Source organism: Silurus meridionalis, chromosome 1, assembly GCF_014805685.1.
Source record: "Silurus meridionalis isolate SWU-2019-XX chromosome 1, ASM1480568v1, whole genome shotgun sequence".
In the NCBI taxonomy this organism is placed as follows: Eukaryota; Metazoa; Chordata; class Actinopteri; order Siluriformes; family Siluridae; genus Silurus; species Silurus meridionalis.
The window spans coordinates 2,301,856-2,316,855 of NC_060884.1; the positions used below are offsets into that span (position 1 = coordinate 2,301,856).

At 38.4% G+C, this 15,000-nt stretch overlaps 1 protein-coding gene across 1 annotated transcript in view; it reads left to right on the top strand.

Moving 5' to 3' along the window:
• Nucleotides 1-2,521: 2,521 nt before the first annotated feature.
• myo10l1 (myosin X, like 1) overlaps nt 2,522-15,000 on the top strand; it is a 36,694-nt gene continuing 24,215 nt past the window's right edge. Inside the window, exons 1-2 of the mRNA XM_046848665.1 lie at nt 2,522-2,973; nt 14,877-14,975. Coding sequence (XP_046704621.1) covers nt 2,953-2,973; nt 14,877-14,975 — 120 coding nt within the window. The 5' untranslated portion in view covers nt 2,522-2,952. The remainder of the gene's footprint in view (nt 2,974-14,876; nt 14,976-15,000) is intronic.

Genomic DNA, 15,000 nt, shown 5'->3' on the forward strand with positions numbered 1-15,000 from the left:
TTTAAAAGAGTTTTAGCTCTGACAGTTCCTCAACCTCAGCTACATCACTCCAGTTCATAAATTGTCTGAGAGTGTGATTTTTTAATCCCACTTCTTAAAATTTGACATTTATTTATGTATCAACATTTATTGCTTTTAATTGTACATTTCTGCCTGTTTCCTAATGAACTGAGTTGGTTCTAGGTTTTTAATGTTCTGGCTGCCCACCTCTACCTCTCACCTCATGTGGTATCCATGAATTTCCATTTGTTGAAAACATACAATTTGCTAATTAGAAATAACAAATTCCTATTAATTATGTCCATGCTATGAATTCCCTGATGTGTCATGCCATGTACGCATCAAATCAGAGCCCTGTTGCATATACGATAGTATCTTCAGAAAGGTAACTTTGATCTTCGACAAAATAATTAATTGTGTTTTTCATTTCTGGATAGTTTGTGGATTTTTAAGGATCTTTTCCGGAGGATTTCTGGCAGCAAGCTCAGATTTTAACTAAAGCATCTGGCGACTAATTGAGAAGTGAAACTCTCTGGCTGAGCCATCACTTCGGGGGGGAATTAGTAATAAAAGCAGGAGGAACATGTGACTCCCCAGACACACGTCAGAAACAAAAGCTGTCCATTGAGCTGAATGCGACAGAAGGGGACCAGGCATCCTCTTAAAGTCAGGCTTGGCTTCAGTCCTGCAACTCCAGTGTGCAGACCCAGCGGGAGACTGGACATTATATGCCTACAGAAACAAAGACACTGTGGTTTATAAACGGCACTGGTGTCTGTGGAGCTACTAAATCCTCCAGGGTCTCCACAGAAGGATTCTGTCTCACGGAGAGACTAATACACACTTTACTACTGACAGTCTACCTCTACGCCAAGCCAAAATCCTATCTACCCAAACATACATATATATATATATATATATATATATATATATATATATATATATATATATATATATATATATATATGTTTTTAAAGACAAACTTCTTTTATTTATACCGGACACCCAGAGATTTTAAGCAATAGGAACAAACAATTCTCATTTTCCAACAGCAACAGAATCATTTCCAAAAATGTTTACACTTGTATACCTGAAAATAATCGACATACCGTATCACATGACCAAGAGAATATAATATCTTTAACCCAGAGGTGCTTTAGAATCGACCGTAATGCGAGACGAGCATCGATCTGCTCATTTTCATTTTTCGATTTGTTGTTCTCCTTAAGTCTGAGCTCATATCAATCCTAAAGGAATTGTACTAACTTTAACACAGATTTAGCTAGAAGTAATTATTCATGTTTCCTACAACCTACTTTATGATAATTATCTTTACTTTATGCTAATTAGCTATACTTTATGCTAATTAGCGCTACTTTATGATAATTACCTCTTGGTTCTTTTTTTTTTTACAGTTAACAATGTTTTTTTGCGACCTCTCTTTTATTATTGGTGAAAGAAAGAAATATGTAGCTGTGGACAGCATTTTTTTCTTTTCAGTTTATAGCTTTTCTCTTGGTTGTGCTGCGTCCAGTAGCGTATGTTTATGTTGGAGTGTTGCACATGTACATGTGTTGCCAGGGTCAAAAAAATTGCCTTGAGGCATGACAATAAAACTGTTGCTTTAACCAATTAGATTTCGAGTTTGCAACACCAGGGCCATCTAGCAGGCGTACAAGAACATCAGCATTTTCATGTCCTTTGATTGGATGGTGTGCACCAGTCAGAGTTTGCAAACCGCATCTGTAGCAAACTACACAAACTCAAATATATTTGTATAGATGTTTAGAAGAAAAGCTGTACATTATTAACAGTTGTTAAGCTTTTTCATGAACCAATTATACTGTTTTCGTTTACTTTCCTGTAATATTTGCTCAGAACCACACAATTTCCCTTCAGTTCAAATTCTCAGGAAAACCGTAATGCACAGAAAAATGCACAAAAATGAGGTTAATATTGATGCTTCTGCTAGAGATGATGTATGCGGGCGGTGCAGTCGTGGCTACAGTGAAAGAAGATTTGCTGTATTGTGTTCATTGGGTTTTTTGCTTTAATAATGGCATTCATTTTTACTGTATGAGATTCCTGTGTGTGAATCAGCACTCTGTTATTCTCTCTATAATATTGATAATTTCTCGCCGTGACGTCATAATAATGGTATTAAGAGGTGGATTGATTCAGGTAAGACACACACTAAAGGCCTGGGGTGAAATGCACGACCTGCCATCAGATTACATGGCCCACTTGTAAATGCATATATATAATTTCTAAATATGAATTTCTTATGCTAACCTGTAAGATGACAGACACCGAGACGGTACACGTTCTTTTGATCAGAAGGCGCTGCCATGGCAACCTGACCTACCTACTCCGGGCCGAAGCGCACGCAACGAAGATGCTGTGCGCGCGCACGCACAAAAAAAATACCCCCCCCAAAAAAAAGACGCACGCCCATTTGCAACATCCTACAGATCTACCTGCATGTGTGCATGTCATGCATGACATTATGAGCATTGTGGAAAGGAAATAGATGTTTGCCGAGCATGCATTTGGAGGCTGCTGGTTGTTTGGAGGAGGGTGGATGGCTTTGAGATCCCGCCCCTCATTCATTCTAACGAGGACACCGGAGGAGGACAGACCTCTGAGGGACCTCTGAGGGGGAAAAAGAGGAGAGCAAAAAGGAAAGGAATAGGCCAGCGTCCGTTTTCTTTTAAGGATCTCGATTGATAGGATCAAGGAAAAAGGAGTGGATGCTGGTTTTGGGCTCCCCGGTGCGCGCGCCGGCAATGCGGGAAGCATAAACCGGCGACCGCCGCCTCTCTCTCTCTCTCTCTCTCTCTCTCTCTCTGTCTTCTCTCTCTCTCTGTCTTCTCTGCCTGCCCCTCCGTTTCACGAACATCTGTGATTTATTGGGTGAGACCAGGACCGGCGGCCTGTCGCGCGCGTTAAAATATGGATGCGTTCTTTGCCGAGGTGAGCCAATTACATTTAAAAAAGAGTCAAATGCATTTGATTTCTGTATCTATAAGATTCATTAGAGATACGTCTTTTGTATATTTTCATGCATGCATGCAACCCCTCCAGTGCAGGGGTGTATATATAGGCTATAATGCAGATGATGATGATGATGATGATGATGGTGGTGGTGATGAGGAGCATGAGACTCTTCATCAAAAAAACGGGATACTATTTTAAAGGAAAGAAGAGATTTTTTTTATTCCATTTGAACAGGCCTGTGCACGTGCAAGTTTAAAAATTGATCGGAACATCTGGTCGGGTGCATGCATTGTGTGTCTGTACGTTATAGATGCGCATAAAGCAAACATTATCAAAGAGCATTGAAACGTCATGCTCATATTTGCTGTACACACCCACACCATGGATGTTTAAATAGAATGGATAGATGGATGAAGGGATGAAGGGTGGCTTCCCTTCCACAAACAAGCCTGGTTTATATTCCACCTTGACACTACTGAGATACACATTTTTTACATTGTAGGGCTGCTGATGGTACATGCCATAAGTGACATGTCTGGAGATCGGAAATGAACAGTGTAGAGCTACTGGTTGATGTTAAGGATGAGGAAGATGGGAATGGGCAGGGTGGTGGTGATGGTGCTGAAAGGATAGGGAGATCTAAAAATGAATTTTTTAAATTGCTGTTTTGTATTCAAATGAAATGATTATCTTTTGACAGAATGTCACTTTAGACTCATTTTGTTACAAAACCGAATTAAAACTATTGTTGTGTTTGGAATTTGACTCATACATGGTTTGCATTTCAATACGTACAAATGTTCAAATAAAAAATTAAGTATGATTTTCATGCATTATTGATTGGCTTTTAAAATGTATGATTTAGTAGGAAAAACGATGAAGACGTATTATATAGTTGGTTGATTCTAGCAATCCAAAATTATCTAGGGGTTCTGTGAACAACTGTTTTTACCTGAAAACTATTGAGATATTGTGAAATATTGAATTTGCAGAATCATTACAAATGTAGGTCATATTCAATCGGACTCTCAAAATTGTGTTTTTAGATTTTCCGTATTTTCAAATAAGAAAATTCATTTTCTAATGAATCCAATTTAAAACAATTACATTTAAATTGAGATCCGAACAGAGATCCGAACAGACCATATGTTTATTAGTTTGGTCAGGTGCTGCTGCTACTTCACTTATAAGATTTTGCCAAATTTCTTTCAATTCTAAAAATGAAATGCAAACCACCAACTCCTAAATGTTTCAGCATAAAAAATACACCCTTATGATCTTTTGTAAGGTTTGGGTTAGTAATGAAAATAATGAAATACAATGAAAATTCTTTTTAATATCCAATACTCAAATTGCTTTAATATAATAATATAATCAGTAATTCATTGGGTGAAGTTGTCAGCATACTTGTAACTGCCATTTCTTGGACATGAGGGTGAAAAAAAAAACCTGTACACCAAAAGCTACACCCAAAAAGACCATTAGGACCCCACCATGAGATCCATATCTATATGAATTAGACTTCCACCAAACCTGAAGCCTAATTCTACTAGATCTCTCAAGTTATTAGTTGATTCAACATCCAGACAAAGTAAAAAAAACTATTTGGCAAAATGTTATCACTTGTTGTTAGATGCTGTAACTGGAGCCCTCACTTCCGGATCCCACCACCATTAGTCAAACTGTATACCGTCTCACTATAACGATTTGCTGATGACAGATGCTCTTTTTGAATCAGGAACATTTGGATATGCGGTAATAAAGTTTGATGTCATTATAAAGCATAACTCTAGCACAACTTTCTAGCGCGAATTTCACATTGTCACCTTTCAGATTGAATTTTAGGAGAAAATAAAAGGCAGAAATATCGCAGAAACAAAAAATTGCCAAAGCGCAGAGCCGAAATTATTGACTTTCAAACTCCAAATATGAATCTCCATCCAGATCGCGAGTGTTCTGTGCTATAATAAACTTGGTTAGAAGGTCTGTGTTAATATCTACATCGATCGGCCACCAAGCATTATTACATTACGTCAGCTACCAGCTTTTAGTCCTGTGAGTTTCCGCTCAATCAACTCATTGGACTGGGAATCATGCTGGAGGTTGTACCAGCCACCTTGTGGGATTGTAAATGTGTGATTTATCCGCTTCTGTCAGATCCTAATGTGATGCAACACGCCATTCTTAGGGGTCAAAGATGAAATTGTCTCCCACATGGGACATGGTTGGACACACCTACATTTAAGACCTTTAAAGCTTAATAGAGCATGTAAGCAAGCCTCCAGAAAGTTGCTTTGAAAGATGATTATATCATTTCGGAGATGTTTATCTATTAATTCCATTACATTCTATTCATGTCTATAGAGGTGTACATTCTGTGGCATTGATATCACCTCTCTTAACACCCCACAGCAACAGTGGCAGAAAGGTTGGTTTTACTAAACCTCTTCATGGTCCTAGTACCCCTTCTTTAAGCTTTTAAAACAGTTTGCACCATTTATCCCAAATGGAAACATAAACACGTCTATATGGTTTGAAGAAGTTTATGTGAAAGGGATTTAAATGTAGGCCAAATGATGAACTGTAAAAGAAACCACAAGACTGTTGATCATAGAACAATTTTCTTATCACTGTAAATGGTACGGTGAAAGGTACACAGGAAAGGCGTATTTCCTAAATCTTAGCCCGGCGTTGTCTTGGCTCTGATCTGGCAACTCAAAAATCGCATAGTGAAAGCAATCTGCTCTTTTGTTTCAAGAGACTGACCTTTATTAGCAGTGCACTAATTGGGACATAGATGTTAAATGAACGGAAAAATCTGTGAAAATCTCCACACACTCTTTCTGTTCTGTCCTAATGTCTCTAGCTTGTCCCTGGTCCGATGAGCTGCCTTCAGCTAAATAATTAACACAAAGGAGCTGCACTGGTCCATGTTTTAAACTCACTAATCACTAGCTCAGTTCACTAAAATTACTTGGACTCAGCATTTCTTCAATCCCTGACTCCATCACATTACTTATTTACAAACTGGGGCAATTGAGTGTCACCAATCCACGGTCCATTTTGGGCTTTTATGTTTGTTTGGATTTATTAACCTAGAATGGTCATTTATTTTGCACATTCTGATTGATGTTACATTTCTTCAAGAGAGCTGAGATAAAAAAATCTTTTTATTTTTGACTGCTACGTTTTTCTATTCAGCATATACTATAGATATAGCAGTTAATTGCTAAAGGCCTTGTTTAAGGGCCCGGTAGTGGCTGCTTGGTGTGGTGGTACTGGGATTTAAACTCATGACCTCCTAATCCAATGCCTTAACCGGTGAGCTACCTCTTTCCCAATATTATTATATATTATTATATATAATATATTATTTTTATACAAAAATACATTATTTAAATAAAGAAAAAACATGTCACATTCAGTACAATAAATCAGCTGATTAGAATTTTATATCCGCAGTCCACTACAATGACCACAGTTTGCATGAACAGTTTCGCATTTAAGCGCCTCTCTGCAAACCTCAACATTGATGAAACTGTAATGAATGGACATTCGGTTTTCGGTCTGGTTTCTCTCAAGGTTTCTACTCAGGGATTTTTTTCTTGCCTTAGTCGCTATTGGAACGCTCATTAAGGATTAACTTACAATTATAAGGAACAAACTTATAGGCACTTAATTTTTTTAATACAAATTTATGACCACTTTATTGCTGTGAAATCTGTTTTAAGACAATGTCCATCTCTAAAAGTGCGATAGAAATAAAAACGTATTGAATTGATTTGAATCATTTTGTAGTTTTTAATAAAAGATTTTAATTATAAATGCTATAATGTTATACAAGTTATCACAATACCTGTGATATTTGTATGAGTAATGTGTGCAGCAATGTGCACTTGTGTGTGTGTGTGTGTGTGTGTGTGTGTGTGTGTGTGTGTGTGTGTGTGTGTTTGTGTGTGTGTGTGTGCCTGTGTGAATATGTGTGATCAGGGTGTGGTTCAGTCATGGAATACTGATTCCTGTGGTTTCTCTCTCTCTCCTTCTTATCTCTCTCTCTCTCTCTCTCTCTCTCTCTCTCTCTCTCTCTCTCTCTCTTTCCGTGATTAGAATATATTAAGCAGGTCAGAGAGCAGTGAAGGGGATTGGATTGGATCCAAAAATATGCAAATAAACCCTCATTAGAAGAGACTGTGTGGTTCAGATGTTCAGCAGTTAGAAACACACACTCCATACACACACACACACACACACACACACACACACACACACACACACACTCTATTCAATATTTATAACCTCAGTGAGAGAGAGAGAGAGAGAGAGAGAGAGAGAGAGAGAGAGAATCAGGGCATTAGATTGTCAAAGTATTTTATCAAAATAAAGGAAAAAAAACGTATTTAATACAAAGCAGATGTTGTGTTTTGTTGGTTTCAGGTACGTGTAAATGTTTCTGTAATAGCAGAAAGTTCATGGAATTAGTTGTCCTTTGCTGCCTTCCAACTCGGGTGTGTGTGTGTGTTGGCAGACTGAAGTGCAAATGTCACTAAGTGTCAGCTTTTTTTTTTTCTTTAGTCATAGCATTGTGACACTGTGCTCTTGGCGTTGTAGCTCCGCCCCCTCCCCCTCCTTCTCACTCGTTCTCTTTCTACTGTTACGTCTCATTCTATTTAGCTCTGGTTTTTATGGAGGAGGCTCGACCCATTTTTTTTACAAGCAGCCTTGTCTCAGGGAATGTTTTGATTCGTTCTCTCATTTTCTTGTGTTTCTTTCCCTCTTTCCCTCAAATCTATTTTAAAATTCTTCTCTTCTCTTCTCTTCTTCTTCTCTTCTCTTCTCTTCTCTTCTCTTCTCTTCTTTTTCTCTTATCTCCTGTTTTGCATTTCTTTTTGCTCTTTAGTCTCTTCTCTTCCCTTCCTTCAATTTTCTCCACTTCTCTTCTCTTCTCTTCTCTTCTCTTCTCTTCTCTTCTCTTCTCTTCTCATCTCATCTCTTCTCATCTCTTCTCTTCCTTCTCTTCTCTCATTTGCTCTTCTCTTCCTTCCTTCTATTCTCCCTTATTCCTTTTCTCTTCTCTTCTCCTCTTCTCTTCTCTTCTCTTCTCTTCTCTTCTCTTCTCTTCTCTTCTCTTCTCTTCTCTTCTCTTCTCTGATTGTCTGTGATGGACTGACAGTAGATTTCATCTCCTTCTCATTCACTCTTTCCTGTCTGCTGTTTGCTTGTTGATGGATGTTGTATAGATGTTGTATGGAGAGGTGTGAATTTCCTCCATCACCGTCTCAGCCTGCGTTAGTGCTCCAGAATCTTCACCAAATACACAAATATTCCTGTTTGAATGTGACTGTCGCTGTTGCTTTAACTCTTGATTTGATGCCTATATAGAACTTTTGGTGTGAATTTGATGTTAGGATCGATTCTTTTCCTTATTCCTAGCAGCATGAACATGTACGAATGTGTGAGAATGTGTGAGAATGTGTGAGAATGTGTGTGTTCTGAGCTGAGAAAAGTGTCCTGACTCATTACAGCAGTGTCCTCAGTGTCATACATGTGTTAATGTACGTTTGTTACTTTTGGTTAATTTTCAGTGTATAATGTGAAGAGACGTAATGTGAAGAGACGGGCCATTTTTAGGGACACGTGACATGCTGCTTGGAATTCAGGAGACGCCGTGCTCTCCTTTTTGTCTGTGTAAATTGGAGCAGGAGAGGAGGATGGAAACTGATTTACTGCACTATTTTATCTGCAGGTCATGGCTTTATTAACACCGAAAATGTCTGAGACAGAAAAAGAGAAAGAGCAAGAAATTTGGGTGAATTTTTACTAATTACAGCTGCTGTAGCACAAGTGAGAACACGAATTTTACCATCAGTTTCATTCAAAATAAAATACATTTGCATATTGCAGCATGTGTGTAGCAATAAAACGCATTAGGACACAGATTTATAGAAAACTAACCATGTTCATGGTGGGAAACGTAGCTCTTATTAACAAAAATTCATGTTGTGGATTATTTTCCCGTAACACCACAAACGCAGAGTGTTTTATTCCTTACAAATTACTTTTAGAACGTGTAAATGATGTAGTGATGCAGTGTGCAATACTGCACATGTTTATGACTTTCCTACTGCTCACTGTGACTCAGAAATTACAGGTTTTCTCCAGGGTTTAGATCCGGCTGTGATTTAGATTACAGGTTGCAGTAAAGGATAACGTGTGTGTGTGTGTGTGTGTGTGTGTGTGTGTGTGTGTGTGTGTGGTTTTTCTTCAGTCCATTCTCAGCTGATGCTCTTAAACGTTTGTCCAAAGAGCAGAGAAGGAAGGAGAACGAAGCAGGAAAACAAGCTGACGTAAAAAAAGATCGTGTCTAAAATCATGTGATCTTTTTTTTTTTTAACCAGCTGTGGTTTATCTTTCCAGCTGCAGTTCAACATATTATTATGACATCAGAGGCAACAGCGTATGAAGGATTCTGGAAAATGATTTTAATCTCTTTTGTGAAAGAGAGCACGAGAGAGAGAGAGCGAGAGAGAGAGAGAGAGAGAGAGAGAGAGATGGAATCACTGAGTATGGCTGCTTTTGGATATAATAAAGAAATGAGTGCAAAAGGTTCGCACACTTACACCAGAAACAAAGACGATAAATATATAACATTTTCTAAAGTGGTTTTGAGAAATCAACAATAAAATAATGGTTTGTTAAGATACACATTTAATTTTTCACATATTTTCTTTTTCTTTTATAAATACGAGGTGGTTTTAAAAGGTTTTGAGACCAGTGATCCACAGATTTGGGTGCTTTCACTGCATGTCCACCCTCAGACGTCTTAAACTCTGTAGTAGAACTCGCTATTGGCGGTCTGCTCCCTGGGGATGAATTCTCGATTCACAGTAGCACGAATTTCGAAGAAGTTGATGAGCATGCACTTGGTCAAGCTGTTCACCTGCCTCGCCTTTTTTGTTCCTGGAGATGATGGGCTTTTCCACTGTGAAGACTGTTGCTTCTTATCAGGGTCGTACGAATACACCCAAGTTTCATCACCGGTAATGATCCTCGACATGAAGGACGGATCATTCAAGGCACGCTGACGGAGTTCATGGCAGACTTCCTTTTGCTTCTGGGTCAGCGGCTGTGGACAAACTTACCAGCAACATGGCACATGTTCAAATCACACGTGAGAATGATCATGCACAATTTGCTGAATGGTTTCGATATTTTCGGGGGTTATGGCTATTGAAGGTCTTCATGATCCTGCTGGGATGTTCTTCCGCTCTTCACTTCGAACAGCTCAATGCAGCATCGCCATAAAATTGCCGAATCAAAACAAACATCTCTCTGCCAGATTTGGCCAGTTTCATGCAGAATTGTACGCTTGCTCTTTGTTCTAACTTGCTGTCCATGATGAAATGGGAATAAACGTGATCAGAATAGCACCAGTTGCCCAGCTCCTGGTGTACACAGGACGATGTCTCTTAGCACACTGACTTATGAAGGTCGGTGCTCCCTGTGACTGTGCAATCAGCCTTGTGCTGCCATCTGTTTGCGTGTTACAAAACTAGTCTTGAATCTTTTTGATACCACCATGTACAGCATTGTCTCTTCTATTTGTTTATGTATAATCTATGTTTGTCCCCTAATAGCACTTATAATAGTAATAGTAATAATACTAATAGTAATTAGTCACAGACTGAGATGTATAAAGTGCTTCCATAGTGATTCCTACATAAATAGCCACCAGACGGTGGTAGAACAATTTTAATCTTGAACTTTAACAAAAAAATGTTTGCTAGGCATTTCCAAAATCATCGCACCGACCACACCACCTGTGACTGTCATTGTATAAGTGTGTGTGTGTGTGTGTGTGTGTGTGTGTGTGTGTGTGTGTGTGTGTGTATGTGTGTAGCCCCAGGCAATACATAATCTCTTTGTTGTGGAAGTAGGATTAGACGTGTGTGTCCACCGCAGCTGCATTAAAACCATGTATTAGGTTATAAATGAAGAAGGTTTACCTTTTGCACATCACACAGAATCACTTTGTATATTGTTAGCTGCAATAACATTTATATTAAATTCCTTAATATGATAAATCATATCATATTCATTTTAATCTTTAGTTTATTTACTTATATGATGAAAATGCAACTCACTGTAATGCTGAATTGGTGGGAGCCTAATTTATCAACACATATAAAAAAACTTGACTGAAATAAATTTTGGAATTTGGCACAGGTGGAAGTGGTTTATTTTATTATTTCAAACAAAAATTGTAGTTTTTATTCTTTCTGTGCAGCCCGGTACCAAATGATCTACAGCCTGGTACCGGTGTTTGGGGACCCCTGGTATACATGATATGTATTACAGTAAATAAGGAGTTAATAGTGGACTTCAGCAGGAACCATGAGCAGTCATACCAACCGCTAAAGCTCAACGGGACCCCAGTGGAGAGAGTGGACAGTTTCCGGGACCTAGGTGTTCACCTCACACAAGGACCTGTCGTGGTCCTGTCACATCACCACCCTGGTGAAGAAACCCAGCAGTGTCTCTATCATTTGAGACGCCTAAAGGACTTTAAACTACCCTCTTAGGCGCTAAAGACTTTCTACACCTACACCATTGAGAGCGTCATGATGTGTTGCATCACTCGGGAACAGAACCATGCAGTACAGGCGAGCCCTCCAGAGAATGGTGGTTCAGCTGAACGTACCATCCACACTGAGCTCCCTGACCTGCAGGACATCACCAGGGCCAGGAAGATTGTGAAGGACCTCAGCCATCCCAAAAAAAAAAAAAAAAAAGCCATCCCATCTCCAAGGCAAACACAGAGAGAATGAGGAGTCTAAACCAGGAAAGGTTCCTTGTACCTGGACTTCTCTTTCCGTCTCACTGTTCCTTCATTACACAATCTTTTTGCACCATTAAATGTAACTTTAAATCTGGAGTTGGACAGTAGAATGTCACTTTATGTCACTTTAATACCAGCACATGGACACTTTGAGGACAATCAGACTGGATCACTTTAATCTGTACTTCTGTCAATATCTGTCATGCCCATATATATATATATATATATATATATATATATATATATATATATATATATATATATATATATATATATTAATTAATAATTCTAATAATTTATAAAAAATAAAATACTTTTAATATACTTGTTTTTATTAATTTTTGTTTTACTTTTCTTTTTTTTCTTTTTCTTTTAATCTCTAATTTCAATTTTTCAATTTTTTGACAGTCGTAAAAACGCATTTTACTACATGTCGTACTCTGCATGAATGTGTATGTGACAAAAATAATTTGAATATGATTTGAGTTTGATATATTTTTGGTAAGAATCTTCCATCAAAACAATGGTTATTCCCGGATCAGTTGTACAGATTATGCTGTGAAATTATGGTTTATTTATTAATTATTTAATTTATTTTTAATTCTGATTCCTAAGAACAGAACTTATACAGGGACAGCAACATTTAAAATAAATAAACAAATAAAAAAGGCTAGTTAGCGTTTTTCGGGTCGAGTTTGGTCAAGTCAGGTTTGAGACTCGAAGATTGAGGCTGTTAGCTTGTTTTCCTTCTCTTCTTCTCCCTGAACAGATGATGGTTCCTTGGTGTAATTAACAGTCTACACGGTTAACCTAGGGTCTTACACTTTCCTGATTTAGCTCGGACGCTTTCTCCTGCGGTTTCTATAATAATAAAGAGGCTTAAAGTGGCTGCGTGGGCGTCCGCATCACACCGCTGATTATGGTGTTTATGGGCTGCCATTTCGGAGCCTGTGACAAATCGTCTAATGCGTCAAAGGCAATGCGTTGTGCCTCTTCAGAATCTCTTGTGAGGTATCATGCTTCTGGTTAATAACACGAACCACCTTTATTTGGTGCCCCTGATGCTGACTGAGGAGATTAATGGGAGGGTGAACGATGGTTGATTGACACTTAAGATAAACTTGTAGTGCAGGTTTTATCATTTCGAGAATACTGTGTGGATAAAAGTATTTGGACGCCTGACTTTTCCAGCCATATGTGGTTCTTCACCAAAATATTACAACAAAGTTGAAGGCTCACAATTGTGTAGGATGTCTTTGGATGCTGTAGTGTAAAAATTTCCATTCACTTGAACAACAAGACCAAGGCATGGCAATGCCCCTGTACAAAAAGCCAGCTCCATGAAGATATGTTTTACATGATTTGGATTTGGTGGAGGATCTCCTGCTATAGAGCTCTACACAATATTGAACACCTTTGGGATAAATATTTCACCCTGCACCCCATGCCTCCTTACTTCACCTACATGGTTATGGATTTGGTTCCTTTTGTTTCTCCTGTAGTGTTATTATCTTCAGAGAACATGCCACAGTGTGGGCAGAACCTCAACCATCTGTTACCTAAAGAATTTCTACTTTTCCTCTCTACTCTTTTTATTTCTTTTCCTCTTCTTGCTCTGATTATTTGCAGCTGCTAAAAGGAAGACACATCTGTCCATGTTACTTTGTGTATGTGTGGGTCTGTGGGGTGTTTTCAGGCATCTGGACAACAGACAGTGTTTGTTAGAGTATGAATATATTACAGAGTTATTAGAATAAAAAATAAATGATAGTACACTTAAGTGAATTAAATGTTAAACTATATCATTGCATATATATTTTTTTATCTTATATTCTATGTAGTTGTTTGTTTAAATAGCTTCTTTTTATTTTTCTACTCTTTGGAAATTCAGATTTTTCGTAAGTTTGTAAAGTTTTGCAACCAGGTAATTTGTCAAGTGAATAAAAGATTGAAATGAAAACCTCTGCATGTGCTGGTGTGACGTTACGGTTTTGCGTTAACCGCTGCTCGTCTCCTGCAGTGGGATTGAGGTTTGGTGTGTTGAAGGCCGAGCTGCAGCCGATGTGCTTCTTGTATCGAATGTCTTAGAAGCGTATCGATCTCTGCTCAAACCTATTTCCATATCGCTGACTCGAACCGGCTCTGTTACCACAAGGCCAGGACAGTGGGATTAGGGTAAAGAAGAGGAGAGCTTTAACAACACACTGTCTGCTTTTTCTGTGTGTGTGTGTGTGTGTGTGTGTGTGTGTGTATGTGTGTGTGTGTGTGAAACAGAAAACATGTCACTCGTGGGAAATTAGTCTATTTTCTTTAGAACTAACAGAAGTGATACTTTAAAATAATGCAAAAAACATGGTGTGTTACTGTATAACAGTGTGTGTTTGTGTATATCGGTGTGTGTTTGCGTATATCGATGTTTGTTAGTGTATGTTAGTGTGTGTTCGTGTATATCGGTGTGTGTTAGCGTATATCGGTGTGTTAGTGTATGTTAGCGTGTGTTCGTGTGTAATGGTGTGTGTTAGTGTATAATAGTGTGTGTTAATGTATTAATGTATACAGTGTGTGTTAGTGTATAACACTGTGTTTTTGTGAGTAGCGATGTGTGTTAGTGTATAACGCTGTGTTTTGTGTGTAACAGTGTGTGTTAGTGTATAACACTGTGTTTTTGTGTGTAACAGTGTGTTTTAGTGTATAACGGTGTGTTTTGTATGTAGCGATGTGTGTTAGTGTATAACGGTGTGTTTTTGTGTAATGCTGCGTTTGGTGTGTGTTAGTGTATAATTGTGTGTTTTTGTGTTTAACAGTGTGTTAGTGTATAACGCTGTGTTTTGTGTGTAATGATGTGTGTTAGTTTATAACGTTGTGTTTTGTGTGTAACGATGTGTGTTAGTGTATAACGTGTGTGTGTTAGTGGGTTAGGGTCAGAGTTAGTGTATAAACATGTGTTAGTGTAACAGTGTTTGTGTGTAATTGGGTGTGTTTAGTGTATAACGGTGTGTGTTAAAGTATAACGCTGAGTTTTTTTGGTGTGTGTGTGTTACAGGGGACGCGTGTGTGGGTGAAGGAGAAAGAGCAGCTGCTTCCCTCTACAGTGAACTCCTGCGGAGATGGAACCATCGTTCTTACTACTGACTATGGAGAGGTGAGACCTACAGTCTGTCTGTCTG